The sequence below is a fragment of the Natator depressus genome, chromosome 4 (genome assembly GCF_965152275.1).
Source record: "Natator depressus isolate rNatDep1 chromosome 4, rNatDep2.hap1, whole genome shotgun sequence".
NCBI lineage: Eukaryota > Metazoa > Chordata > Testudines > Cheloniidae > Natator > Natator depressus.
Genome location: NC_134237.1, coordinates 14373574 through 14401503, shown reverse-complemented (window position 1 = coordinate 14401503; position 27930 = coordinate 14373574). Strand labels below are relative to the sequence as shown.

The 27930-nt window shown below is 44.3% G+C and overlaps 1 protein-coding gene across 8 annotated transcripts in view; it reads right to left on the bottom strand.

The window, feature by feature from the left end:
- Positions 1 to 27930, bottom strand: part of SEPTIN11 (septin 11) — a 72251-nt gene that overhangs the window by 5900 nt on the left and 38421 nt on the right. For all 8 annotated transcript variants that reach the window (XR_012639225.1, XR_012639224.1, XR_012639223.1 and 5 more), the window contains exons 2-9: positions 27498 to 27612; positions 20561 to 20756; positions 16588 to 16774; positions 14292 to 14453; positions 11316 to 11412; positions 9397 to 9565; positions 5736 to 5868; positions 3636 to 3823 (exon numbers count right to left, since the gene is read on the bottom strand). Coding sequence is in view for 5 of the 8 variants with exons in the window: in XM_074950454.1 (XP_074806555.1) it covers positions 3636 to 3823; positions 5736 to 5868; positions 9397 to 9565; positions 11316 to 11412; positions 14292 to 14453; positions 16588 to 16774; positions 20561 to 20756; positions 27498 to 27612 (1247 nt within the window). In the remaining 3 variants the exon portion in view is untranslated. The remainder of the gene's footprint in view (positions 1 to 3635; positions 3824 to 5735; positions 5869 to 9396; positions 9566 to 11315; positions 11413 to 14291; positions 14454 to 16587; positions 16775 to 20560; positions 20757 to 27497; positions 27613 to 27930) is intronic.

Below are 27930 nucleotides of genomic sequence, written 5' to 3'. Positions count from 1 at the left end.
AACCACATAGTTAGTCCAAACTAGGTTACTGTTTGATAGTGACTTAGGCCAGTATTTTCAGAAGTGGCTAGTGATTTTGCATGCCCAACGTAAGACACCTTAAAAGGGATTCTGATTTTCAGAGAGCAGATGCTTCACATTTTCTGAAAACCAGGCCCCTTTAAGACATCTCAAGTTGGGCACTTTAAGGTCAATCATCACTTTTGAAAATGTAGCCGACCGGTCTGATCCCGATCCCACTGAAATCAGCTGGAGTCTCTCTTCAGTGGGTGTTGTCCCAGGCCCCAATTAAACACCCTGCATGATGTAGTTTAAGGACTTCTACCAGGACTGAATACGGCCTAGTATATTTGCACCGGTTTGAAAGTTCCTTTCATTAAAGGAAGAGACGTTTCTTGTACTGTTTTACAAAGTGACTTTACGTTAAAGAAGCCAAACAAAAAAGAGTTCCAACTCCTGTGGCTGTCTGAGAAATGGCAGGTAATACAATGCACGCATCTAGGTATGCAGCTGACGACCTATTCAATGGAACAGGCAAGAGCCAAGAAGCATTTCACTGATCTTATTAAAAAGGACCCACTCTGGTTAGACATGTGCCATGACCACACTCGTTGCCAGCAAATGCCTCTGGAATATTTAGGTATGAAGAAATGCCAAGGCCACAACTAAGATTATGGGATCAGGATGGGATTTAGGCAAGCACTTAAGCACATGGCTGTACAGCACCTAGCACAGTGGGGCCTGGTCTACAAATAGGGCCCCTAGGTGCTGTGGTAATGAAAAAGTTAATAATAATATACCTCGAACTCCAAGGGAACTTATGCCCATGCTTAAGTGCTGTCCCCACTCAAAATTCTTTCCTCAATCAGGGCTATCAACACCAACAAATGTTAGAAAAATGTCTGTAAATTGTAGATGTCCAATTCCACTCATGAATCCATCAGAAAAACCACAGTAAAAAGGAAGTAATAAGGACAGTGGTTTATTCTCATGGGATGGGACCAAATTCTCTCCAGTGGAGTTAGGCCAGCAGAGAATTTGGCCCTGTTTTATCATTCTGGCTTGTGCAGAATTCTGATAAGGTCTCAGCAGTCCAAGTTACAGATGTGTAATTCCACCTTTAAAAAGAAGCAGTCCAATAAATTGCATTCTGGGGAAGCTACAAGGGAAATCCGGCAGAGAGCATTTCAGGGATTAGCCTGACTTCCACTGGTAATTGTATAAAACATCACAGTCATGCCACCACAGTTCAACGATAAGAATAAAAAACCTTACCTATTAAAACTGTAGCATTTCATTAGAGTGCAAGAGGAAATTTAAAGGTTTTAGGAACCAAGATATGCTACAATGCAGATGCATCCGCATCTTCCTTTCCAGCTTCTGTTACCAATTTGAACATCCTAAAACAATTTGAGCAACTCCCAACAGCTGGTGTGGAATGATACTGAGAGCCGAGACTATTTTAAACATATTTACAAAGCAAAAGTGCATGTTCCTCATGACTGGATTTCTGTGGCGGAATAGAAACCATGTGATTTGTAATGGCAACTAGAAACATGACGTATATAATACACCAATTCCATGCAGGTGCCCGAAAAATTCACAGGAATAACTAGTAGTAACATCTACTATTAAAAGTTACAAAACCAAACCTCACTGCATATAGCTTCAGTCTGATACAGAAGAGATGAAGAAGCCTACTGCAGATTTTATATAAATATTAAGTTAGCAGCGCCATTTCAAAGATTTCCGAGTAGGAAAAGGTCATCAAAAGTTCCAAGTTACTTAGAAAAAAGACCGTACTAGGGGAACACAATGTGGGAACAGCCATGCCAGGCAGGACCCTTGTTCCAGTCTATCCTATTTACTGAAAACACACAAGGGAGAAATCTCAGCATTCTAGGAAGGTTGCTGCCAGATATTATTAGTTCTGTGCTGATCTGCTTTTTGGATTATTTTAATTAAATGAGTTTCCAGTACACATGAAAATGCTGTATTTTCTCTATGGTCTTTGCGTAAGCTTTTAGAGCCAGATTCTCAGCTAGAGTAAGCCAGCATGGCTCCATAGGAGCTACATTGATTTACATCAGGTGAGGAACTGGCCCTTCATTATTTTAAATGTCTTCATTGGGCATGACTTTCAGAGCACTGATCCAGCAGCAGAAACCAGAGAGACACACTCTGGCTTCTGCTGGTACAAGGATGAGAGCACGGTGCTGCTGCCCATTGTAGAAAAATACACTAGTGTACATGAAATAAAGTAGAAGCTCACTAGCTCGCTCTAGTCCTCTTATGAATAGTTGAAGTTAGTCAATTAGCAAGTAAGGTCTTGCCCACACTTGAGAGTCAATTCAGATTAAGGTAGGATGGGAATTTAAAGCACACCAGCCATTCCTGAATAACTCCACGTGCAGACAAGCCCTAGGTGACCAAATAAAAAGCAAAAACTGCCACATCATTAATTGCACTTCAACCATTTTTCTTTTGTCAATGACAGCTTAGTGTTAGTTATTTATAACCGTATTTCATAGAATACCAGGAAATGCCCTATGCCAAATGTATAATGCAAGACCTTGCTGGATCATTGGCTATTAAACGTTTGCTGAGGTCTGGAGACAACAAAGTTTTGTGTGTGTTACTCAGCTTCTACAATATCACTCTCTTTATAGGGTATATGATTTCAGTAAAATGAGTGTGTGTTTTTATCTCAGGCAACCTGGGAAGAAATCCCAGGGGATCCCTACCCTATCTGAGAATGGCAGAGAGGATCTATTGGTACTTTTTACCCAAGACTGCCCTCAGAATAGGTTATCCCATTCTGCTATACAGACAATCCATTCTTATTCTACTTCAGCTCTGTCAAACTTGTTTGGTTTCATTGTAAGTCTCCAATCCCGAGACAGTTTGGGGGTTTTTAAAGCCAATAAAGGGACAAATTCTGCCCTTGAATACATTCTGCCATTCGGAAGCCCCATAAGTATTTGAGAGTAGAATTTGCCTCACGAGTGTAAATACATAATAGTAGAAAATACAATGCCATTTATCTTTTGCTAGATGTTATCTTATTATATTGAATTGATACTACGTGAATTAAATTAACCTGTAATTATAGGTACCATAGTTTAAAAAACAAAAAAAAACCTTCCAAGTATTCACTTTTTGGCACTAGGATGTTCCATGTCAAAATGACATGGTTGTTAAGCTTTTGGTTTTAAAGGTGTTTACAGCTATAACCGCAACCCTAAAGTATTTAGACTTAGGAACTATAGTTAAAGTATAAATGGGGAAGGGAAGTACAATTAGAGACACTCTTATTGGGCTCAGGAGAATAAGTCTGTGACCTGAGTGTCCCCAAGTTGGTTCAGAATATACTTAAAAAATCACAGATTAGACCTCCACTTTCTGACTGCTCTCTCAAACCAGCCAGAGGGATAAATTAAACTTTACGGTACCCTTTTAATGAAACATTAAAATCATCTCCCCGGCCCACCCCTTGGAGATATTTTATTTGATCAGTCTGGTAAAAAGCCCAGTTTCCAGTCTGATGATGGGAAAAAGCAAATACAGACATGCAACAGAAAAAAACCACACACACTGGAATAAGGCCACAAGGTTGTAGTGCGACAGCCCCTTACTTTTTCTTGTCCTTGTCTTTCTTGGTTTGTTGGGAACCAGCCTGTTGAGCCTGTGACTGTAGTAGCTGAGTGGCTGCCTTCTTCTTCTGGAAGTTGCTCAGCTCCTCCTCAAGCTCCTTCTTTTTGTCTTCCACTTTTTTCTTCTCTTCTTGGTGTGTCCGCTTGAGATGGTCAAACTTTTCATGGAGCTGCCCAGACAGGGAGGGGATGATGGAGTTGGAGGGGAGGGGGAGAGAATATTGCTTTTTATTATTTGCATGAATTACAGCACTTCCTACAGGGGTCCCACTGCTTTAGATGCTCTCCACACACGTAAAGCAGAACTATAGCAAAACTGCAGTGCCTGCCCTGAAGAGCTCCCAATCTAAGCAGACACGACGGCCAAAAGAAGTAGTCTATAACTGAAGTAGAGAAAGAAATAAGGGTCAGATTGAAAATCAGTGGGATTTACGAGCTTTAATCCCATTTCTGATGCATGAAGAAGCCTAAGTCATCGAGGCACTTTTGAAAATTTTGCCTGAGGTCACACAGGACAGCTGTGGTAGAGTTGGGAATCGAAGGCAGATCTTCCCAGTCCAGGGCCTTCACCACAAAACCAAGCTTTACTGATCTCAAAAAGAAATTTTCCTAAAGGGATTTTAAACAATCCTGGTATTCTACAAGGAGGAGCAAAGTATGGAGAGGTATCGCTGGGTGCTTATATACTAGTTATTCTGCCAACGGGCTTCAGGGAAAGTTAGGATTTCACCTTTTGCTGCAGGAAAGCTACGTGTGAAGAGAACTGCCTTAAACATCTATTTCATTCACGTATTGAGATGAATTTGAGATGACTGCATGAAAGACCCAAGCCAGCTAGCATTTCTCCTCCACCATATCTTCTGGCTTTCTGGGGACTGCTAGAAAACTCATTCCCAATTCCAAGCACTGGGAAGGTTACAATGATGTGTCTTGTTGTTCACTTTAACGAACAGACTCATACAATTTGTGTTTTCGTGTGGGTAGTGACAAACTGTTGTACACTGGTGACCAGCAAAACTGCTACGTGACCACCTGATGAAAAGCCCTCCAGAAACACTCTCATGCTCTCGGAACATTCACAGGTATCTGTGCACTTACACGCTCAGGGCTTGATTCTCCTCTGCCCACCACCATGTGGAAACAGCTACATATGCACAAAGTGAGTAGATAGTGGGTGCAAAACGCTACCACTCTGACCCGGTGGCATGTTACACCCCCTTTGCAGAGATATAATGGGACAACAACGTGCAGGGAATCGGTCTTAGAGCAACTCCTGTTGAAGTGGCCCTCTTGGATAATGACATTTCGGCTGTGCCCTTTGGGGCTGCACTCTGAAAAACCCCGACTCTGCAGTGGGGGTGGCAGTCCAGAGAACAGTGCTGAGCTGCTGAAAGGCTCTATGCAGCAGCCAGGTTTCAAAGAACTGTAATGGTTGAAACCTGGCCCCTTCAAAGACAGATAATCTGTAGCCCTGGGTGCCATCCTGGAAAGCCATCAGCTCCCCAGACTGCAGCTGTCCCCAGTATTTTGGGCGAAGGGGAACCACTGAGCTGTATGACCTAGCAAGTATGCGCCTTTCATTGGGCAGGAAGGACTCCCATCTGCAGAGCCAGCATGACGTGGTGGCTGGGGTTTTATCAAGAAGCCTGAGGGAGTTCTCTGTGCTTATGGTATTTATCTGCTGCCCCCCTCCCAATCTTCAATGTCTGTATCCTCATAACATCCCTGAGAAGCCAGGAAGCGCTATTATCCCTGCTGTCCAAATGCGGGAACTGAGGCACAGGGACCTTAGGCCAGGTGTTTAAAAGTGTTTAGGTATCTAACTCCCATTGAAAATCAATGTAGGTGCCTGGACACCTTTAAAAATCTGGCCCTAAGTGACTTGCCCTAGGTCCCACAGGAAGTCTACGGCAGAGCAGGGACTTGAACCCAGGTCTCCCAACACCTAGGCATATGCCTTAACAAGTGGGCCATCCTTTCTCTCAGACTACCAGTGGGATCCAAATGCCTAAATCCTTTAGGCCCCTTTCAAGCTCCCAGCGTAAACCCCTGCGCTAATCCTTTTAGTTAGAAATCACTCACATCTTTCTCCGCTTCTTTCAACTCTGCTTCTTTCTCCTTCACTCTCATGACAAACATCTGTCTCATTTCTTCCTCCTTCTTCTGCAGCTCACCCAGGAATTCATTCCTCTTCGCTTCATAGGTCTCTTGGAGACTATTAAAAATACACAAGGGAAAACACAGTCAAGATTACACTTAGTGCATGGACCAGAGATATTCACCCAGGCTTTGGGCCTCTTGGCATGTCACCCCTCACTCAGCATCGCCATGGAATTTCAGAGAAGAGACTTGATCGCAGTGTCCAGATCTCCATTCCCGTTTTCTGGAAGGCCGCGGTTTGGAAAGTTATATAAAAGGCTTTCAGAGTCTGCAAGTCACTTAACAGGCAGCAAGAGTGACTCAGCTTCAAAACCAGCTACTGCATATGCATTTACTGCAATCCAGCAGCTAACACAGCCTTCCACGGCTGATAAGTTATACATTTCTGTCTGCTCCCAATCTGCTTGCCTCATCTTCTGTTTGTCCTGCATCTAGCCTATGTAGGATCCAGGATTAACAGAACACAGATTCTGAGCTGATATGTTTGGTAAAACACTATTATTCTTCCTCTGAATCACCATCTTTTACAACTTTAATTTCTTCATTCCTCCATCAACACAAAGGAATCTGTTTCTTGACACTGATTTACTACCCAACGAGGAGATGCTGCAGTAGACCTCTGGGGGATAAAATGGGCCAACACACACGTACACATAGAGCTGCGATTTTCAGAGTCGCTCAGGGGATTTGGAAGCCAAATTCCCATTTATTTTATTCCTTTGGTGGCTTTGAAAATCTCAGTCAAAAGGATAGCTGGAGTTTGCCAGCAACTCTTTTCCCAGGTTACATTCCTGAGAACAAACAATCCCAATTAAAGCTCCATTGATATGGATTTTGTGTTTACACGCAGGGTGTTCTATGCGTAGGCACAATGAGGACAATTAAAACTGAGTTAGTGAAACATTTGCCCCTGCTTCGGGCCAGTGCTTTATTCTTCATTGCGTGCAGTGATTTTCTTTGTTAGATCCTCCCGCAATCCCAATCAAACATAGCCTTCAGATTGCTACATCTCAGGCTTAATCTGGCACACAGTGCTGAGTAACCCCAGCTCCCACCAGTTTCCCCACAGCCCCTTAGAGGAATGGGTCTCTCATGAGCTGCTCTTCTGCACTATCAACCACAGACAGAGACAGTCTCATGATGCCAGCTGACCTAGCTGGGTTCCCAGCACTTGAATGGTGGAAGTCTCATAGGATTCAGTTCTCGTGAGATTCTCACCATCTGAGAATGGGAAAATGAAAATGAGCTTCTTTTGGATCTGGACTGGAAACAGTCCCAGACTGGTAATAATAGGTAAAGATCCAGACAAACGAATCAGAATCTACCTGAAACTCAATTTTCGATGGAAGGTTCTGTTTGTGGCCCATACCTAATCGAATTCCTGTAAGTGTTTAAGTATAGGCTCTGGATACACTACCTTCTTCATCAACAGAGCTGCTAGCACCCTGTGCGTGCTTTCAGTTTTATCTGTTCATTTGAGTGAAGATTAGAAACTGCAGTTGCAATATAGTATCCTAGAGAGCAGCAGAGCCTTACGAAACCAAACTGAAAGCACTCCATACTCAGTTAATCATATCCTGCCTTGCAACCCACATCTTGGTCACAAACAAAAGAGCAAGGTGGTGTGGAAGGCGGAAGGCTGGCCAGCTCATGCAGGATTTTTTCCAGCGACAGACAAAATTACTCATTTTTACTGATATCACCTTATTATTTTAGCCTGGGATTTGCAGGAGAGTCTACCAAAGTTAGGCCCTCAACTACAGTTGGAAATCCCACCCTTCGTGCGAAACTTTCAAATACGTGAAAGCCAGCAAGCTAAATTGTTTGTTGATGTAATACCACTGACTTCCTTGGAATTCATCTGGGCCAAATTCTCTGCTGGTAGAATTCCATGACTTCCCTAGAATTCGTCTGGGTCAAATTCTTTCTTGGGGCAACACCGCTGACCTCTCGGCCGTTATGCCAGCAGAGAATTTGGCCCAGGAATTCAAAATTACATATGGAAAACTCACTGGAGGCGTATAAAAGCAAGGCCATTTGGGATTTCAGCAACTTCTTACAGTCACAGCACTCTAGAGACGCTGTTACTTCAGCTATCAAACGAAGAGGCATAAACCTACATTCCAGAGAAAACTCCCAGAATCTGAACATTTACATCCAATTAAGGAAAAGACGTTTCCAAATTACTGTCAATTGAAAAAAAAACGTTCTAGCTTTTATTTTAAAAATCGATAGGCCAGTTAACAACCCAAGCGACGGGGAAAGGATTCCACAAAGCGGAGGAAAATGCATGGGAAGCAAGGAGAGTACAACAGTAAAAGAGACGCTGTCTGTTTTTTGTGGGGTACAACCCACCTCTTCTCAAACAAAAAGACAAAACCAAAAACCTTCTGTTAGGAACACAGACACTTCCTCCTGTTTTAGCACCTCTTCGAGCCTGCATGAGCAGTGGCCTGCATTCTTGCAACGAGCTTAATTTCACTGACACTGGCCTCTCATTTACATGCTTCCTTTCTGCAATATCCTGTTTAGTGTAAACAGTTTGCTGCGGTCTTATCCAGCTTGCTTAAGATTAATAGAATACTTACTGCTCCTGACAGAGTAATGTAAACCAGCTGAGGAGCTAGGATTGCTGCGGACATGCCCTCTGTAGACCACGACTCAGACTCAAGGGAATGCATATTTGCTTGCTTGTCTTGGGAGGAATAAGGGATACCCTCCCTACACGACCATCTCCCTCATTTTGGAAATACAACTACTGCAGGAAAAGGGGGTGGGGGTACTTTAAACTACTAGCATCCACCCGATGTATAAAATTAGGTACTTTCCCCATTTCCTTTCTACTTATAACTTGAGCAAAAGTGGCCTCAAGTACACAGGAAGCAATGGAAATTCCTTGGATTCCTGAACGGGAAGGGCTGAGCCCATCTTAAGTCATTGCTCTCTGGAAAGGAAATCAAATGAACTTCACACTTCAGCTGGTTAGAGAGCAGGGGCCCAACGCCCCTCTCTCTCATGCCGGTGGAACTTCACCTAGTCATTGAAGCTTAATACTGGTGTCAGTCTGGCCTAAGCGAGAGGGATGCAAACTTGACCTTCCATACCGGGGTTATGCGAGCATTGGTGTGAGGAGAACAAGGCTGTATCTTTACCTCGAGCTATGGAACACACCTGGGTTTAATGTTGTCAAGGATCAGAGAGAAATCCTGTTTGCAGTGATTGGTGCCAGCAGACGATCTGCAATCTCAAGGATTAACATGACTCTTTCCCTTCACAATTAAAAAACCGTCCCCTCACAATAGGTTACTCACTCTCAGAGGTGACTCAAAGCACACACACACACACACAGGCTGACTTAGTGGCAAAATAGTGGCAATGCAATCAGAGTCTAATTTTGGATTTAACTCACTCCAGCCAGGAAAGACTTGGGGTGTTGAAGGGGAAACATGTTTGGCTGTTTGGATGAGGGAAAACAAAAAAACCCCAAGGAGAATGTAGGAGGGTAGAGAAGGAAAAACAAGTGCTGTCACTCACTAGTGACTCATACCAGCAAAGGAATATGGGCTTTGTTATGCTTTCATACCTGAATGGTTTACTATCAGGGTCAGTGTCTTTGAATCCCATTTCTTCTAGCTTACAGCGCCTGTACAATTCATAGTGCCGGGTGTGCGTCTGCTCTCTCAAGTCCTCCATGTTCACTCGGATCAACATCTCACGCAGCTTCACAAAGTCACAATGGTTTTCGTTTTCAACTGCAAAAGAAACGAAAAGAAAAACAGCCCATCAAGAAAGAAAAAAGAAAGTTACATCCAGTGGGTTTTCACCATTCCTCTTTCTTCATGGTTAGTATTTACTGTGCACAGGTGCATGTCTATGCAGCTTGTGTATGCCTCTGGAGTTCCACAGGTCAGGGAGTGTTAGAAATTAGGGGCCCCTGTCACAGCAGTGTAAACTGGGTTCACTGTAAATGGGAATAAAGCACTAGGTTTCCTGGGAATGAGGGGAAACTGACACGGCATATGACTAGTATGAGATTTCCAAATGTTGCTAGCTTATTTCCTAACCCTAATTCACTCAGAGATGTCGCTCTGATTTGTGTTGTATGATAGAGCGCCTGGCGAGTTTCAAGTTGCTCAGTGAGCAGCTTGTGTTATCAACAGGAACAGGAGAAAACTGCTGAAAAATATTCTAACAGCTGAAGAATTATTTTGCAAACACTCTTGCAGTTTGTTGCACTGAGTCTCTCACATGCTGCTTTCCAGTCAGATACCTCTACGTCCCCTGCCTGAATGCGTACCAAGAGCAGGGCATCAGCACTATCTGTGCTGGCAGGATTAGACAATACAGTGGTAAAAATAACTAGGCCCTCTCCATTTCACCCCATCCACCATTGCTACCACTTGGGGAGCTGCAGTGGGGGTGAATTGCAGGGCCTAGGCTTTGCCAGTGTCTATACACTCTGGGTTGGTTTTTCAAACATGAAGGGTATGTCTATACTGCACACTAACGCAGGGGTCTGACTCAGGTTTGAGTCCAATCCCCCCTTCTGTCCACACACAATTCAGTCTACCTCACATCAGCAAGAACTCAGGACTCGGGTCCCTTAAACCCGGCTAGGGAGGTGGGTCAGCGCCCAATTCCTGCTGAGACTTGGGTCCAAGCCCCTGTTATTTTGCAGTGTGGATGCAGCTTAAGCTGCAGATCTGAGTCAGAAGGTCTGAGTAGTGCAGCATGGACGCACTAGCACAGCCGTGAGACCAGGGGCCAGCAGTTGTAAGCCCAGGTTTACAATGCAGTGTGGACACAAGTATGGGCATGGAGGCAACAAATCCACAAGCCAGCTCCCACACACCCAGGCTTAGCATGCAATGTAGACATGCCCTCAGAGACAAGTTCTAGTCGCAGGTAGATGCAGGGCTTCCAATGACTTCCAGAGGAACCAGCACATCCAAGGGAAGAATTTGGCCTTTATTGGCATTTTGTTAGAATTTCAGGATGAGATTTTCACAAGCACTCAGCATTTGCTCAACTCTGATCCCATTTCAATCAATGAGAAAACTCCCATTGACTTTCATCAGAGAAGTGTAAGGCACGTGCTACATATTCCTTGAAAATAAAGCAAACCATTCACCTGTCTGACCATTCCCTGTTATTCAGAGTTAGTTTGCTGGCACAGAAATGTCAGGAACACAAGAAAAATAAAAATAAATTACAAATGAAATATTTGCCAACGTCTCTGAATTCTAACCTGCTCTTCCCCAGATCAGATAGTCAGGTTGTGGATTCACGCCTTTCACAAGTGACCAAGAGACCAATCTCAAGGTTAAGAAGTGCTTACGAAGCCCTGTTTTGTTTTGCTTTTTAAATGGCCTTTTTGCCCCTGACCACTGCAAAGTTCTTCCCGCCCAAGGCCAAAAATTGGCAGACAGCCTCAACAGATCAGCAATTTTTTAAAAACTGGATGGCATAAAACAAGGAGTTATTGTTTGTCTTTGGACATACCCTGCACAACCCCCCATGGATACTGCCTGGCCTTGCTCATCTTATTGCCAATCTTCACTTCTTCAGTACTGCCAACAACAGCAAATGGAAGATGGACCTACAAAAGCAAAGAGACAAAGAGATTAGGGATTTCCTGTGTTGCTTTGCCAGGGAGTGTTTTCGAAGAAAGCTCTATTTACTATAGCAGCTGTGATTTTTTATTTAAAGTTACTAAAATGCCTTTGCAATCCAGCTGGTGTCTTTGGATGATCAATGGAGGCTCTAGATCAGAGGCATGCTCGGACTTCAGATAGGAAAAATCTAAAGCAGATGAGCCACCTCCCACAAAAAAGTCCTAGTCAACTAGAGCACTTGCATTTCATTACAACATGGACTTTAAATATAAAGGTCAGTGCACTTCACTGCAGCTTAATACCCAACACATTCATTTTCAGAACAAATTTAACCCCCCCTGTTTTTTGAGATGGGATAGAGATGAAATCCTGCAAATGGGAGAGTAATGTGTTTTCTTTTATATCTGTGTCTATCGGATGACCATACGAATGTTATACCCGGAACTGGTGTCTTTTGCACAAGGCAATCAAAATGGAAACGGATTTGAATGTTAAAAAATCAAATGTCACACAGTAAAAACAACTCTGCTTCTCAAAAGAAGGGGCCATTTAAAAAAAAAAAAAAGTTAAAAATTAAATATTTGCCAAAGCCTTTTAATCCAGCCATTTGCAGTAGCTAGAAGTAACTGTTCGATCTCCCAGGCAAAGGGCTAGGCCGTGACTGCAGACACAGCCCTAAGCAAGAGGTGGTGTGTAAACTGCACCACCACCGGAGGCAGCCTTCCTCACAACTCGTCCCTGGCTTCCTACTGGGTGGGTTGGTGGGTATTAATTTGCAGCTGGCCCACACCAGCAGCACACTTGGGACCCACTCTGGCCAGTTGTGCTAGCCAGTAAGGAGAGAGCCTGAGTATGAGTGGGGAGAAGGAAGGGAGAAGAGATGGGAAATGGGTGGAGCCTCACTCCACTGCCCAGCTGCTCTGGGAGAACGGAGGAGGTAGACCAGGACGAACGTGGCTGATCAAAGCCCTGAAAGGGGATTTGAGACAGTCCCAGCAGCTGGAAGAGATGCTCAGAACCCCTGCCAAGCGGAAGCTAGGCCTGCACGCCAGCCTCTGGAGAGCTTGGCCAGGTGGTATTTTCATAGCCTGTCCTTTGAAAGGGCTGGTATGGACCAAGGGGTGAGTCCAGAGACCAGTGCCCAGCCTGGGCAGCCAAGCCAAGAATGGGGCAGATGGATGGGAGGAGAAATCCTCCCCGCCTGGCCATGGAGCTGCAGCTCCCTCGCTAAAACAAGCTTCCACTGGCCGTTCCACTCAGCCCCAAAAGGGTGCAAGTCAGAGAAGCAGGATGTGCTTCTCCTCCCCTAGCCCACCCCATGCGCCTGCCTCTCCCTCCCTCGCTGCCATGCGGGTTGATTGCAGGGCTGAGCTCTGCATTGTGCCAGGCACGCACCCACTGGGATTTTGCCCGCCTTCCCTCTCAGAGTTCTGCTACCCCAGGGACATAGGGGCTGGATTTCATGCTGCTCACCCACTCCTGCTTTCCTGGAGCATCCAAACTCTCAGGCTACATCCACACTGCAGCCACGAGTGCGCTTCCCAGCAAGGACAGACGGACATACGCTAGCTCTGCAGCGGCATCGGCCGCTCAGGCGAGCCACCCGAGTACCTACCCAGGGGTGCGGGCTCATATGTCCTTGGCCAGCTAGCCCGAGCGGCTGCCTGTGCTCCCCCTGAGCGAGTGCATGTTGCTCTACCCTGTGCTGGGATGCTTGCTGCCAGCTGCAGAGCAGACATAGCTTCGGTCACTTCTCTGTGCAACCGCATGACCAGAGCTCCAGGATGGACCCTCAGAGGACAACTCGCAGTTTAGTGCTGGCACCACAGACAGCAGGGACAGCCTTCTGTTTAAGGCACTGCCTGGGTTCAGCTTGTGCCTCTGGGAAGGCAGCTAGACACAACATGGTCCTTCATGTTTGTGAGGTGCTGTTAAGACAGCAGCGGGCACCAGAGAGATTCCCAAGAAACAAACTTCAATATATATTTTTTAAAAATACAACAAAATAGAAATAGTTTTCTTGCACTAAGTGTGGCGAGAAATATACTCTCCTCTCAACCAAGCACAGCTAATGTGATTCTAGGTGGCCCAAGTCGTAACCATGAGCTAAGTTGTTAGAATGGCAAAAATGGCCGATCTCCTCAATTCAATGGTTCGAATGACCAAAAACCAGCTCCTAGCACAATGGGGCCCTGATCTTAGTTGGGGACCTCTATGTGCTACTGTAATACAGTTAGAGGCAAAGGGCTTAGATTCCTCCTCTGCTTTTTCAAACAAGCCTCCCGGGGTGCAATTCATCTCTCCCTGCATAACCCTTGCGTAAAGACCTGCCTACACTAGCTTTATTTCCCTAAAATCTCTCTTATTGCTACCACTGCTGCAGCTTGTGCTAGCAGAGGTCAGTTGCCAGCAGTCCCCACCACTTTAACCACCACACTACCCAGAACTGCTCCACACGGGACCAGAGCACCAGCTGCCTGATTCTAGCCCTTCCCCAGAAACTGAATCAAAGGAAGGTGAAGTGGATCACCCAGCAACAAGCAATGAGTGGGAATAGGAGGCCTTGCTCCAAGTCCTCTGCCCTGATCACTCTGCCCTCCGGGGATATGAATATTTAGTAAGGGGGAAAGCACATGGGAAAGGACACGATCAGCAGAGAAGAAATATTTTCAAGATTTTTAAAATATATATCAGCACCCAAGCCCACCCCGTTTTATTAAGTCCTGCTGACCAGAGTGGAGGGGCACTTCCATCAAACTCTATTTATTGGCTCATATTTGAGTTTCAGTTGGAAAAGCAAAAGGATGCAGCATCCCCCTGCCCTGGGGGTGGGGATGGATGGGTTCAGAAAAACAATACTTACGCTCATTGTAGCATTTATCTCAGCCACTGTCTCTTCATCTGTGGGGAACTGATAGATCTGGACACCATTGCTGACCAGCTCACTCATGATTTTACTCTTGAATTTATGCAACTCGTTTTTTGCAATTGTATCAGCTTTGGCTATTATAGGGATAATGTTAACCTGCAAGGCAAAGAGAGCGCTGTCATTCTACTTTGCCAATGGCCTCATAAAGGACACCTCCCTCAATATATTCAACCAGAAGAGGACAAAGAACATGGCACATAAAAACAGTGATGCAATACAAACTTTCTACTAGAACAGAAATTGCCGGTCCATCTAATGCATTTGATAGTTTTGGGGGGGTGTTGAAGTAAGCAACGTTGGCTGAGACAGAATTGCGCCAATCGCTTTTCATGTGTAGAGAAGGGCTCCATTAAAAGTCAAATGCAATTTGGCAACACATTATTTCCTCTTCTGTAGCAGTTGTTTACTTTTTAAATAGGGCAGAGAGGAAATGCTGTCAGACAGACTATCCAAACAGTTCCAAAGGAAATTACCATCTAGGCACTCATCCTCTTCAGATGTGTAGCATGCTTAACTACTCTGGAGCTCACCTTCAGAAAACAGCCTAGAGATTTATCCTTGAGCACCTCTACAGCCTAGTATTAAAAGGAAATGTTCATATCAGATGAACAAAGTGTAGGGATTGGACAGAGATGAATTGTCCCTTTATTGCATTGGCCTGAAATGAGCAACCTTGTCCTTTTCCCCCATTAAAGAAGCTTGCATCCCCCCATACTGCCTAGGGAAGTCGCACCAAATTTGGCAAACTTCAAGTACATACAGGAAGAAACTGGACGCAGAGGCAGATCCTCAGATGGAGCTACACTAACTTACATTGGCTGAGGACCATGGGGCGATAGGGATCAGGGAGCTTCATGCAGGCCACAGCTCTGCTGTGACAAATGAAGATCATCTGTGTATCCTTTCTTGGTCTCTCTCTCGCCCTAGATTGCTGGCTGCTGTAACTTGCTTACGGTCCCCAAGGGTCTGGCCTATCCAGCTCATCACAGCCATAGGTTAATGTAGTTCTTGCTCAACAGTGCCTTTTAAACCAACTCTGAAAAGACCAGACTGCGAGGTGTGATCTAGGGTTGATTAGTAGCCTTCCTTCATTTATTCTGCCCTGTGGCAATATAAAATGCTGCTACAGTAAGGAAGACGTTAATATGGACCTATATGGAGACATTTTAACTACAGTACTTGAAAATCCTCTTAAATTATATAGACTAATTCCTTTCCGAGGATGGCCCTGTAACAGCAACTAATCCCTGTCCAGGGAGAAGTTAAGACTAGTGCCAATTACAGGCAAATTCTCAGCAAATCTCTGCAACTACAGAACAAGACGACTCGAAGCTTTACCCACATCATCATCATCAGGCAACCTGTTACGAATTCTTCATGGCTCTTGGGCTCCAGAGTCACTCAATAGACGTGGAACGTTCTACGCGTATGAAATGAAGAGCTCCAGCTGCCCGCTTTACTGTCCTGCACGTATTTCAAACCCGAATGCAAGCAGCTGACCATGTCACAGTGCTGGTGGGCAGAGGACACTTAAGTATTTAGGAATACCAGCTTCCTTTCAAGGGGCTTGGGTTTTCAGCTAACTTTTCTCCGCTAAAAGATGCTCTTGAACATGAAACATTTGAACAGGAGCTTCTCTTTACCCATCTGAGGGCTAAATCAGCGCCCCCACCCACTGCTAGATCCACTGGCTGTATCATCAGGAAGGATTGTTTTGCCTGCAGTGCAGAACTGCTGATCAACTATATCAAATAGTGTTTGGCTGTGAGGGGGGCATTTGCAGCAAAGCACAGGGGAGTTTTGACCCCCAGATGCCAAAAATGTGGCTCTATTGGTATGAAACGAGGGCCATCCTTGTGAGCAGACACTACAGTTTCATTTGCAGCAGCCTGTTTTAGGATTGCTGCTCCTTTGGGGCTGGTGTGGAGTAAAGTGGGTGATGTTATCATTCTAACTGGACATGGTGGACCAGTTTGGATGAAAAAGAACCCAGATTTTTGCCCAAATCCCAGTTAATGGTGAGAGCCTTTGGAAATTCATTAGTGCTAACCTGCTCTTGCTGTCGAGAGACCTGATTAGCTCTTTTAAGCCTTCTCTGCACTCCTATCCATTCACAGCTGCTAGAGAGAATGGGTATTTTCCTTCCACCTTTTGCTAGATCCTTGGCACGGTCACCAAATTAAGCGGCAGCAGGAGAGAATCACAGAGGCATGACATGGGTAGTGCATACCTTACTGTCGAGCTTCTTCATGGTGACTAGGTCGAGAGACTTCAGTGAGTGTCCCGTAGGTGCGATGAAATATAGGCAGGCGTGAATCCTTGTGTCATGGTAATTAAACAGGGAACGTTTGATCTTCAGTTCCTCCTGCAGATAGGCTTCAAACTGAGTGTCGATATATTCAACTATGGGCTTATAGCTGAAAATTTGGAAGGAACAGTTCTTTTCAGATCAGGGCATTCGCTATTGGTAAGTTACAGTCTAACTGGCAGACATGCATGACGTCTCATTGCCTTTTTTGGGGGTGGGGGCATGTCTAGTTTTAAGACACTGCCATCGACCACATGAGATTTTCTACTTCTGGAGCCAAGCCCCGTCCCCAGCCCACACGCCTTTCTGAATGACCATGTGTTTTATCTTAGACCAGAAGAAAACACATCATACAAGATTTCAGCTATGGTGGATGGAAGAGAGCCTGGGCTTTCAAATCACGGAGGCCACAACAGCTTCGACACACACTACAGCACAAACCATTTGCCTGTCTGCATCATCAAGAGCAACCAGATACGTGTGATGCCAAAAAATACCAGCTATTCCGAACTCCGGGCTGTTATTTTAAAGGGAAGAGAGACTTACCTGGGATAACTGGTTCTCAGGAGTTTAGATCGCAGAGCAAAGCTGCTAATTTTTTTTTTTTTTTTTTTGACAGCTTTACTGGAGATGTGATCTGATTCGTTAATTGACTCTGCCTTCAGAGAAGGGTGTTATGGTCCCAGCTTTGTAGTTCGTGCCGTTCAAACTGTTTGTTGCTGAGCGCTAGCCACCATCCACCGAAAGCTGAGCTCAATGCAAGCCTGTTGCCGATAGGTTTCTAAGTTGGGGACTGATCCTTTGAGGTTCTGAGCACCCCTAGTTCCCAATAAAGCCGACAAAAGTTGGTAACCCACAGCATATTGCAGGGTCAGGCCCTCGAACAGCAGGCATTCATTGGATTCCCCCTCTCCACCCACAACACAGTGCATGCCAAGAGAGCAATTGTCCAAATTCTTATCCCCTGGTTAGAAAACTTTAAATGAAGTCAACTAAACAATCTTTCCTGCAGCTAATGTGCACTCAGTCTGTTGGACACAGTGGAGTAAATCCCGAGCTGCTGTAAATCAGCGACTTCAACAGAACGAGGCCAGTTTACACCAGCTGAGATTCTGGGCCTCATTTGCCAGACTCCAGCAAAAATAATGCCTCAGCCTATTTTCCCACCCTCCCCCTACCCTGGTTGGCTCCCTCTCGGGCTTTAAAAGCTGTGACCCATTAGCAGGTCCCCTGTTTGAACCCACTGACATTCATTCACAGGAAATACGGCTTCAAAATCCCAGCTTTATATTCACATTTTAGAGCTCCTTCGAGACTGAAATTAGAGTCGGCCATTTAGAAGACACTGCCCAGATTAAACAAAGGACAAGGGTCTGCTCCATTTAATGTTCTGCTGTTTAACCTGCCCCGGGGCCAGAGAGCAATGCAAGGAGTGGGTGTTAGTTCTGTTAAGTGGAGTTACATTGAAATTCTGCTGCTTTCCTGCCATCTCCTCATCCCACTGCACTCTCGGGCACAAGAAAAAACACTCAGAGAAGCGACGGGAGCATAAAGCCATGAGATGTTCCTGACACTTTAGGTCTCACAGCAGCCTCATGGTGATAAGAGCTGACAGGATGAAGATGAGCCCGTTAGGGGTCACAGGTGGACGAGCTGAGAACATTCCCTGTGCAGGTAGCCAGAAATGCATCTAGTATCTGAATCCAGAGCAGGGAACCAAGTCCGGCTCCAGACTGCAGGGCAGCTGTTTGAAGGCTGTATGCAGCAGCGCATGATTGGGTGTGTGATCCGTCATATTCCTCCCTGGTTTAGCTCTTGGGAGTGTAGATTGGTGCAGAATATGGCCCAGATCTAACAACCACCTGTGCAGGGCGCACAGTGATCAGCACTGTTAACCACGTGGCTTACAAAACAGCTGTCAAACACCTTACTGTGAGTGCTCAGAACACAGTCCTCCCTCCAGTCTCCAACCCCTGAGTAACACTGTCTGATCTGACACAGAGGATCCAAGGAGGCCTCAGACAATAGTGTATTGTAGAAGTGGCTGTAGCTGTCTGCTTGGGGCCTGTCGTGGTCTGAAATTAGAGAAGATGCTGTACAAAAGGGTCACCAAAATGGTCTGGAAAGCCCTAGTCTGGTAGCCCCTGTTGCTGCAGTCACAGGTGACAAGTCTCGGACTATTCTGCAGCAGAGTTGGAATAATGGCTTTCCTATGCCCGTCACACTGTGGCCTCCTGTCTAAAGGAGCTCTGGAGAGTGAAGTCTGAGGGACTCCAATAACAATACTGCCTGCTCTTGCTGTCTGTTGAATGAATCAAACACAAAGTGACCCAGCAGTAACAAGCTGCCATGTTCCCATGCTGAACACCTGCTCCTTCTCTGATTTGCCTTCCTTCTAGCTTGAGAGCATATGGCATCGCTCAAAGTACAGAGCTGCCTACGGTCAACACACACTTCACTTTTCATTCCTCCTTTGCGGGAAGGCACACGGTGCGTTAGTTAAAAGCTGCTGCAGAGCAGGAGGAGCGAAGCTTGGATAGTTCACAACACACACAGCATTTTGGTGCAAACAGCAATGGCTGTCCAAAAACAAGAACAACCGACCAATGCCATGAATCTCAAAGTTTTCCATCAAGGGATAGAAATATTAAGACAAGCCCAACAATCTTAAAATACTGACTGGGATTAGGCGATCCCAGGGGAAGGCAGACGTGTTTTTTAAGTTAAGAATGTCTATTCGGACAGCGCAGTTGGGCATTCTAGAAATATTAAACAATAGTCTACGTAGTATGTTGGAATGTACATACAGAACGTTTACTTCTAGTCTGAAATGGGAAAATCTGCATCCAGACTAAAACCCATCCACATCCCAACATCACCTTAAGAACAAGGTGATCGGTGAGTTCTCTCTTGCTGAGGTCTGGAGGAATGAATGCCGAATCAGGAATGCCTAAATTCTAGTCCCAACTTTGTCACGGATTTGAATGACCTTTCCGCAAGTCACTTCACTCACCATATCAGGTTCCCATTCATCAAAGAGTGATAGTATCTACCTGCTTTACACGTGTTGATTCCCTAGTTGATGACGAAACAGTGCTTTCAGCATGCAAAGCATTATCTAATTAAGTAATATTATTTAATACAAATTAAAATCCTACACAATTTAATAAGCTCATCTGTCAAACCAACAGTTTTCAGAAGCAACTTGACTTTTGCTTGGCACAATAAATCTCCACAATCCACTGCATTATTATTTCTACTATAGCAGTGCCTAGAGGCCCCCAATCAAAATCAGGGCTTCATTACACTCGGCACTACACATGCACGTAAGAAGATACAGTCTCCACCTTGAAGAGCTTACATTCTAAATAGACAAGACTGACAAAGGATGGGAGAAGATAAAAGCTTAGGGTAGGTCTACACAGCAACTAGACACAGGGCTGGCCTGTGCCAGCCGACTTGGGCTCACGGGGCTGTTTCATTGCTCCCCCCTTGTAGGGTCCCAGAGCCCAGATTCCAGCCTGAGCATAGAAGTCTACAAAGCAATTAAACAGCCCCACAGCCTGAGCCTGAGTTGGCTGGTAGGGGCTAGCTGTAGGTTTTTCTTTGCTGTGTAGCCATACCCAGAGAGAGCTGAAGGGACCCATGTATGGTCACACAGCAGGTCAGGGAATAGAACCAAGGTCTCCCAAGTGCCAGTCCAGTGTTCTATCTGCTGGACTATGCGGTTTCCTTAATCAGAGTGCCACTAAACCCAGCTATTACGACAGCACCAGGTTTGATGCTGCAGTCCTCGAGGACAGTGGGTACTGAATATTCCTGTAGGACGTTCAAGCCCTTCCAGCCTGAGGAGGAATCAATGCAAGACCCCCTTCCTATGCAAAAGGGACTTTACCTGTCATCTTTATTAATCTGATCTCCAAATCCAACTGTGTCAACAATGGTCAGCTTCAGACGGACGTTGCTCTCCTGGAGTTCATAGCTTCTTGCTTTCAACCTCACACCGGGCTCGTTGTGGGTGGCTGGGTCACTTTCAAACTTTGTGTTAAACAGAGTGTCCATTAAGGTTGACTTGCCAATGCCGGTTTCACCTGAGCAGGCAGAAAATGGGTTAGAGCTAGAGATCACTTCGCCCCCCTACCATTCTGTCCAAAGCTCTCTTTAGAGTAAAGAGAGAGAGAAACATTGTTACTTCTGTCGCACCAAAAACACAGTGGATGGTTCTCAGACAGTGAGATAAGCTCTTCAGGCCTAGATGCCTTATAAGATGCCGGCCATCTTGGTCAGCCACCGGGGATTGAACTGGGGATTTTCAGAGTTCTGCAACAGCTTGAGCTGGGGTTGTAACAGACTCATTTCCCCTGCAGATCAGGCAGTGAGGGGGATCTGTAAGACATGCTCATCATTGGACTACCTACATGTTCTGATCAAAGGAAGCTCAGCCCAAGTGAGCGCCCCAATCCACTATGTGATGGCTGCCAGTTTGGTAGACACCAGGTACCTCTAGAGCTATACGCATGAATTTCTACCGCTTCAGCCACGCTCTGTGGCTGAGAACTGTAACTGACTCCCATTCTGTACGGATCGGGTCCAGAGGGGAGCACCACACACACACCCCGCCTACCTACCAACCACTGGGTTACATTTACAGTTATAGACGATGTATAGACAGCAGATGGGATACCACAAATACATAAGTAACCGGCCAGCAGCATGGAGCACAATGATGTTTCATCATTTTTAGGAGGGGCAAAGGGTTAATAAATATACTTTCCTGACAACAATTTTGTTAACACCCCTCTTGGGGAGGGGGTGAATTAGGCTTTATAGGCCTCCTGGACTAGGTCTTCTTAGAGAAGAGATTGGAAGTGTGGTGGGCTGGGTAGGAAGCTGAAATGTGCAGCACTGGTCAACGGACCAGGTGAGTTTTCTAGATGGGGGAAAGCAAGAGTTGCCTTCCGCTGAAGGAGCAGGAATCAGCCATTGCTGGAAGCAGGTTATTAGACTTGCTAGACCCAAGATGTAAATATGGCAAATCCTACATTCCTAAGTACGCTTTTCCTTTGTGTTTTCTTCTGCCATTGCTGATTATTTTTACACTAGACTGATTGTTTATGTAATATCCTCTCTACAAACTCATGAAGAAGTTAATTCTTTGCGCAGACACTCCTCACACACTGTTTATAGGACATGTGCGTCCCAAAAACTCCTAACTTGTACATAACCCTGGTACAGTATTCAGAATGCTGTCTCGAGAAATAACCATGCTCAAATTCCCTCTTAATATTATGAGCTAGACACTAATCTTAACAGCATTTTTCTTACAAAGAAACAAAGCAAAGGGACCCTCCAAACTCAGATTTATAGACTTTTTTACATTTTTTAAAAATTCCAATGGAAGCTGTTGCATTAGTCAAACATACAGTAAATTCAATTCTCCTGCAGTATTTTTCAAACTAAATCACTGTAGAATCAAAAACCCAATAATGAAAAAAATCAATAAAAATTAGATGACTTGATTTTCACAGTCTCAGCTGAGAGAAAGGCAAAAAAGTAAAGAATCCAAATGTGTGGCATAAATATTGACTTTTAAATTAATAAAATTGAAAGAATTTTGAGATGTAATTAGTAACACAGGTAAATGAATGTTTAAAACAGGATTATTAAGTGGAAGGATCTGTTCAAATGTACAAGCTCCAAGATTTTATCATCATTCCACACAAGATAGTAAATGGAGGGAGGTGTATATTGCTGGTCTAGGTCCTGTTGTGGCAATCAAATCAAAGCAGGCAAACCCCTGCATCCACGTAGATCCCCACAGAAATCAGTAATTATACTGTTTGAAGTCAATGGGATTCTGCATAGGTTCAGGGTCTGGATTTAGATCTAACTGCAGGATTGAGGCCTTAATGAGGAAGCCAGGATATAGATACATAGAAATGCAAGTTATTTCTTAAAGGTAACTTAAAAGGCAAAGGATTATAAATATTAAAAATCAGATTTGTGCAGTTTTAGCTAATTTATGGTTAGGCCTGGCAGAATTCAATGTTTTGTATATAATAATTTTGATGGATAATAGAGATGTTTATTTAAGCATCGTTTTCCATCTATTTTAATTTTTACAGTTCTGCCAAGTTATGGGAGGGGGGCGGACAACAATTATTTAACAACAGCAAACGTTAAGATTTAAAAAATTAAAGTTTTGCAACTATTAAACACACAAATTGCCTACACTGCATGTCAAAATATACAAAGTAAATAGCCTTAAATCAAACTAAGTTCTGAAGCAGCATTTCTCTTACTTTGCCTATCTGTAAATATCAATGGTTATCGATGGAAATATTTTTTCACCAGTTTGTTTGTGTACAGTGAAATTGACATTCACCAGTAAAAATCTAATTCTTCCAAGCCTGATGTGTACAGAAGGACGGGAAGGTTGGGGTTTTTTTGTTTGTTTTTTGTTCTTGAAACTGCTTTTCTACTTGCTTTTTAAACTTAAAGGGGACAAGAATAGCAAAACTTGGTCTTCTTTAGTTTTGCTGGAGGGCTTCAAAGTCCGCTCATTGTGAGCACTAACACATTGGTAAAGAATCAGCACTCCCTTCCATTAAAGAATTCCTTTAACCAAAATGTTAGTCATGGAAGTTAACAGTAAGTAGGTATTGACAAAACAAAACTAAAAACAAACCACAGAAACCAAGAATTTAAAAGAGTGACTACCAATCTCTTTTCTCAAACGCTCAACTTTCACTCTTGTGACCTCATCATTGCACTGGTTATCACAGAGCATTCCAGGGCAGACTAGACATGAATTTCTAATGTAAAAACACAAGCAGGAAAGGGAGAAAAATTGTTAAAAACAAAACCATTTTAAATATATTAAACAAGCAAAAATGGAATGTATGGGCCCAATTTGTTTTCAAGTCACCACTAAGATACCTTGAGGGAAGGCAGTACTGAGGAATGGTGTCTTTCTGAAAGTAAAGGTGGTAATGTGAGAGACCTCCTTGTAAGAGGCCAGCAGCAAAGAGTAACCCGTCTGCGATGGCTGTTTCCATTTAATAACCAAAGATGATCAGCCTATTTTTAAGTTAAGGACTGGTTTATTCGCCAGGGTCCACTCCGTTCACATTTAGTAATACAGTGTCCCCTTTAAATAACAAAAGATCACTGTCTCTATTTGGCATGGACTATGGAAAGAAAGACTGGGTTCCATGAGAACAGCATGTGTTGAACCGACACACTGCGTCACAGGGGTACGTCCAGACTACAATCACTGACTGTGACTGCAGCTACGGCCAACGTGCCCGAACCAGATTTCATCTGGCTGGCTTGGGTACTGGAGCAGTGATGCCACAACAGTGTGGGCTAACCCAGTGAACCACATGGGTTTGTAGAGCCTGCACTGAGCCATGCCATAGCTTCACAGCTCTGGGAGCCGAGCGAGCTAGATTAAAGCTAGCTTGGATTTGCTGGCTCCGGTGGCAATCACCCCCAGCTACTGCAGGCTAGACATACCCAGGGTCTCTGCCCATTCAGCGCTAGCACTGGACAGCCCGCATTCCAGCAACCTGTCCAACGCTAATACTCGAGAGCCCACTCTCAAAGCAGCTGATCCTTCCCTTCTCACTATGCTCTAAGGAAGGGTCCCAAATTGCAGCGCTGCTCCAGGTCAGAATCACACCACCCCGCTGAACCCAGACTTGTATACCTTTGGTTTCATTCCATCTCTCACAGGGCTGTTTTGGCATGCTCAGCTTTCTAGCGGAACCGTTTTCTCCTAGCCGTAATCCTTCCACCAAGGGAGCCTAAGATATCTATACCTATTCATTATTGTTTTCTCATTGGAATAATACCACAACTCCTGCTTTTCTTGCATTGACTCACAGGCCACATGAGTAAGTCTTGATGCTTGCAAACATATACAGGGAGGGAATGAAACATTGGTTTTGGGCCTAAAACTAACAATATTTAAACGTGGAACAGTGTCCAAAAGCCCACTCCTAGCCTGTGGGATCAATGATCATCTTAAGGGGCCAGTAACCATGGAGGCTAGAAATGCTGGGATTTACAGATTTTCAAGGCGCTCCTATCCTGGAAAGTTGCACGATATACAGGGAGCCTTAAAATCATGTCATTCTCATAGCCATCTGGCTTTCCCTTTTCCTTCACTTCCCGCCTGGTTTTAGCTGCCAGTCTGGAAAGCAATACTTTCTCCAAACCAAGAGCAGCTTGAATCCCAGCTCGCAAAGCTCAAAGCAATAAGGCTTTTAAAAATATGTATCTATATCATAGCCACAGACCAGCTCAATGTGGTCCCCATGAGGAATGCACTGTGCATGGAATTACTATTATTAAACAGTTCTACTGTAAATCACTAGAGCAGTGTTTGATGGCGAGCTGCTAAAGCAAACATAGCCATCATTGCATACTGCTCTCTGTGGCTCAAGGCATGCTACATTTAGAAGCGTTACGTCACCATGCAAGAGCCAATTGTGTGCTTTCCCTCAAAGAGATGCCAGGTTTTTTTCTCCTTCCTTTGGACAATAGCAGCAACGTGTGTGTGAAATTTCTATTTGGAGCTTAACAAAAGTTGACCAGCACACTTTGAAAAAGAAAAAACGTGGAGCAAATTGCCACGTTAATGAAGACAAATTGAGTCATGCTAGGCTAGGAATGTTTACCGCAGGAGGAAAAAAAGCAACCAATTTATGCCATTTTGATCATCCAACTGCTTGCTAATCGGGAAGCTCCCTGCTGAATTTTAAACAGTTTCATGCTGCTAAGAGATGGTCAATCGCTCTGGTCATATTTCTCCATGCTCATTCTCCTGTCTAGCTCCTGAACACCTAATGCTGCGAGTGCAGTCTAGTCTGGTTCGCCAGATGTGGATTCAGATAGCTGAAACTGCACTGTGGACAATATTCTAAACATGACATGAAAATCCAGTCAAAGCATTTTAAAAAAAATAAACCTCAAGTCCTTAATCAGAAAAAAAAAGAAAACATTTTGCTTCAACACATGAGCAATGGAAATAGATAGTTTCTGGAACGTTCTGCCAAGCTAAGTGTTTTGTTTGCACACAGAAGTGCATTCAGTGTTTGAGCAATTTTAGATGATATCTTGAAGACAACCAAGATGTTAAAACTGTTTTGACACATGGTTCCCTGAGTTTGAGCCATGTACCTTTTTTTTTTTTTATTTGGTACAGCTTGAAAGTACTAATACTGGAGGACGGGCCGGGGATGGGAGGGGGAAGAGGCAAGGTTGTTTTCCAACCCACAGACGTGTGTGTCTCCCCTAGACAATAGGATTTGGGATTTCAGCTCTGAATAATTGGGAGAAACAAAGTAACTAAGGCAAGTGAACAGATGCTGTACCTGCAGTACCCCGATTAAATACAATATAAACGAGGAGGTAGGCCTGATTCTCATTCACACCCACCTTAAGGCCCCCTGGCATTGTCAGAGCGAGGGAAGCAGTGGGGGCAAAAGACCTATCTGGCTTCAAGATTAAACTCGATAAGTTTATGGAGGAGATGGTATGATGGGATAACATGATTTGGGCAATTAATTGATCTTGACTATTAGTGGTAAATAGGCCCAATGGCCTGTGATGAGATGTTAGATGGGGTGGGATCTGAGTTACTACAGAGAATTCTTTCCTGGGTGTCTGGCTGGTGAGTCTTGCCCACATGCTCAGGGTTTAGCTGATCGCCATACTTGGGGTCAGGAAGGAATTTTCCTCCAGGGCAAATTGGCAGAAGCCCTGGGGGTTTTTCGCCTTCCCCTGCAGCGTGAGGCACGGGTCACTTGCGGGAGGATTCTCTGCACCTTAATGTCTTTAAACCACGATTTGAGGACTTCAATAGCTCAGACATAGGTGAGAGGTTTATTGCAGGAGTGGGTGGGGGAGATTCTGTGGCCTGCGTTGTGCAGGTGGTCAGACTAGATGATCATAATGGTCCCTTCTGACCTTAGAGTCTATAATAGGGCCTTATTATAACACAGAATCAGGCCCAAGCCCACCCTGCTCCAACACAGGCACATGAGAAATCTCTTGGCCTTACTCTCAAGCGTAAAGTGACTCATATATTAAAATGTTGACAGGAGCAGGCCTGAAGTCTCTACGGTCAACCTCACCCCCGGGGGCGGGGAAAAGCAATTTAAATCATCATTTAAAAAAAAAAAACCTTGTTTAAAATGAAATCTGAGTTTAATACAAAATATATTAAGGCCCAAACATATTCCCTCTTCAAATACCAAAAATAAACACTGGTTTGCGTGTTTTCATTAAATTCCAGTTATCTTAATATACCTTGACACAAATCATGAGCAAAACGTTAATCATCTAGTGAATAAGCAATAACCATTTTCTAACATACTAAAATGTACAAGAAAGAATCAGTGAATATTAAAGCTATATGTTGCTGAAATAAATGTATATAGTGATAGCATGCCCTCCTAGGTAAGGAAAAGACGTACCAACACTAGTGTAAAGGCTCTATTTAGTTGTAAATCAACTTGTTTTAATGATTATGTCAACCAATGAGAATGCACCTTTCCTTAGAAAATAACTGAAGCACAAATGGAAAAGTTGATTAAAATCAAGGCTTTTCACTTAGTGATTTAAACCAATCCTCCCAGGGTCCCTTTTATAAAGCTCACCCTATTGGTTTATATCTTATCCATGTTATTGAATGGAAGGGTTTTTTTGTTTTTATTTATTCACACACACACACACACACCCCTCTTTGTTTAAATTAATAATTTTCTTGTCACATGATGTCTTGATGTGAAAAGCCATTTTCTCAGCAGTGCAGCATCACTTACCAACACAAAGAATGTTGAAGCAGAACCCTTGAGAGGTTGATTTGTTGACCAGCTGATCTGGAAGACTGTCAAAGCCCACATGACCGGAGAGGGACAGGTTTCGAAGCTCGTCATTCTGAAAATCCCAAACAGAAATATTTGTAACCAAGATGTAGAACAACAACATATGCAGGTGAAAGATATAGGAGTACCCGCCACTCTCAAAGGTGGTTGAGGGCAGGAGGGAAGGAATAGACAGAGTAGATTCTCAACCACTTATTCTGGATCATTTTCCTTCCCAACCCTCAGATGTCTTCCTTGTGTGTGATCTATCCAACTCTCCTGGGGGGTTAGCTATCTACAATGCCCCCAAACCACAGGAAGTAGGTAGTTCCGTGCCAGTGACTGGCAGATCAGCAAGCATTAGCAAATTGCAGAAGATGAAACTGAAGTT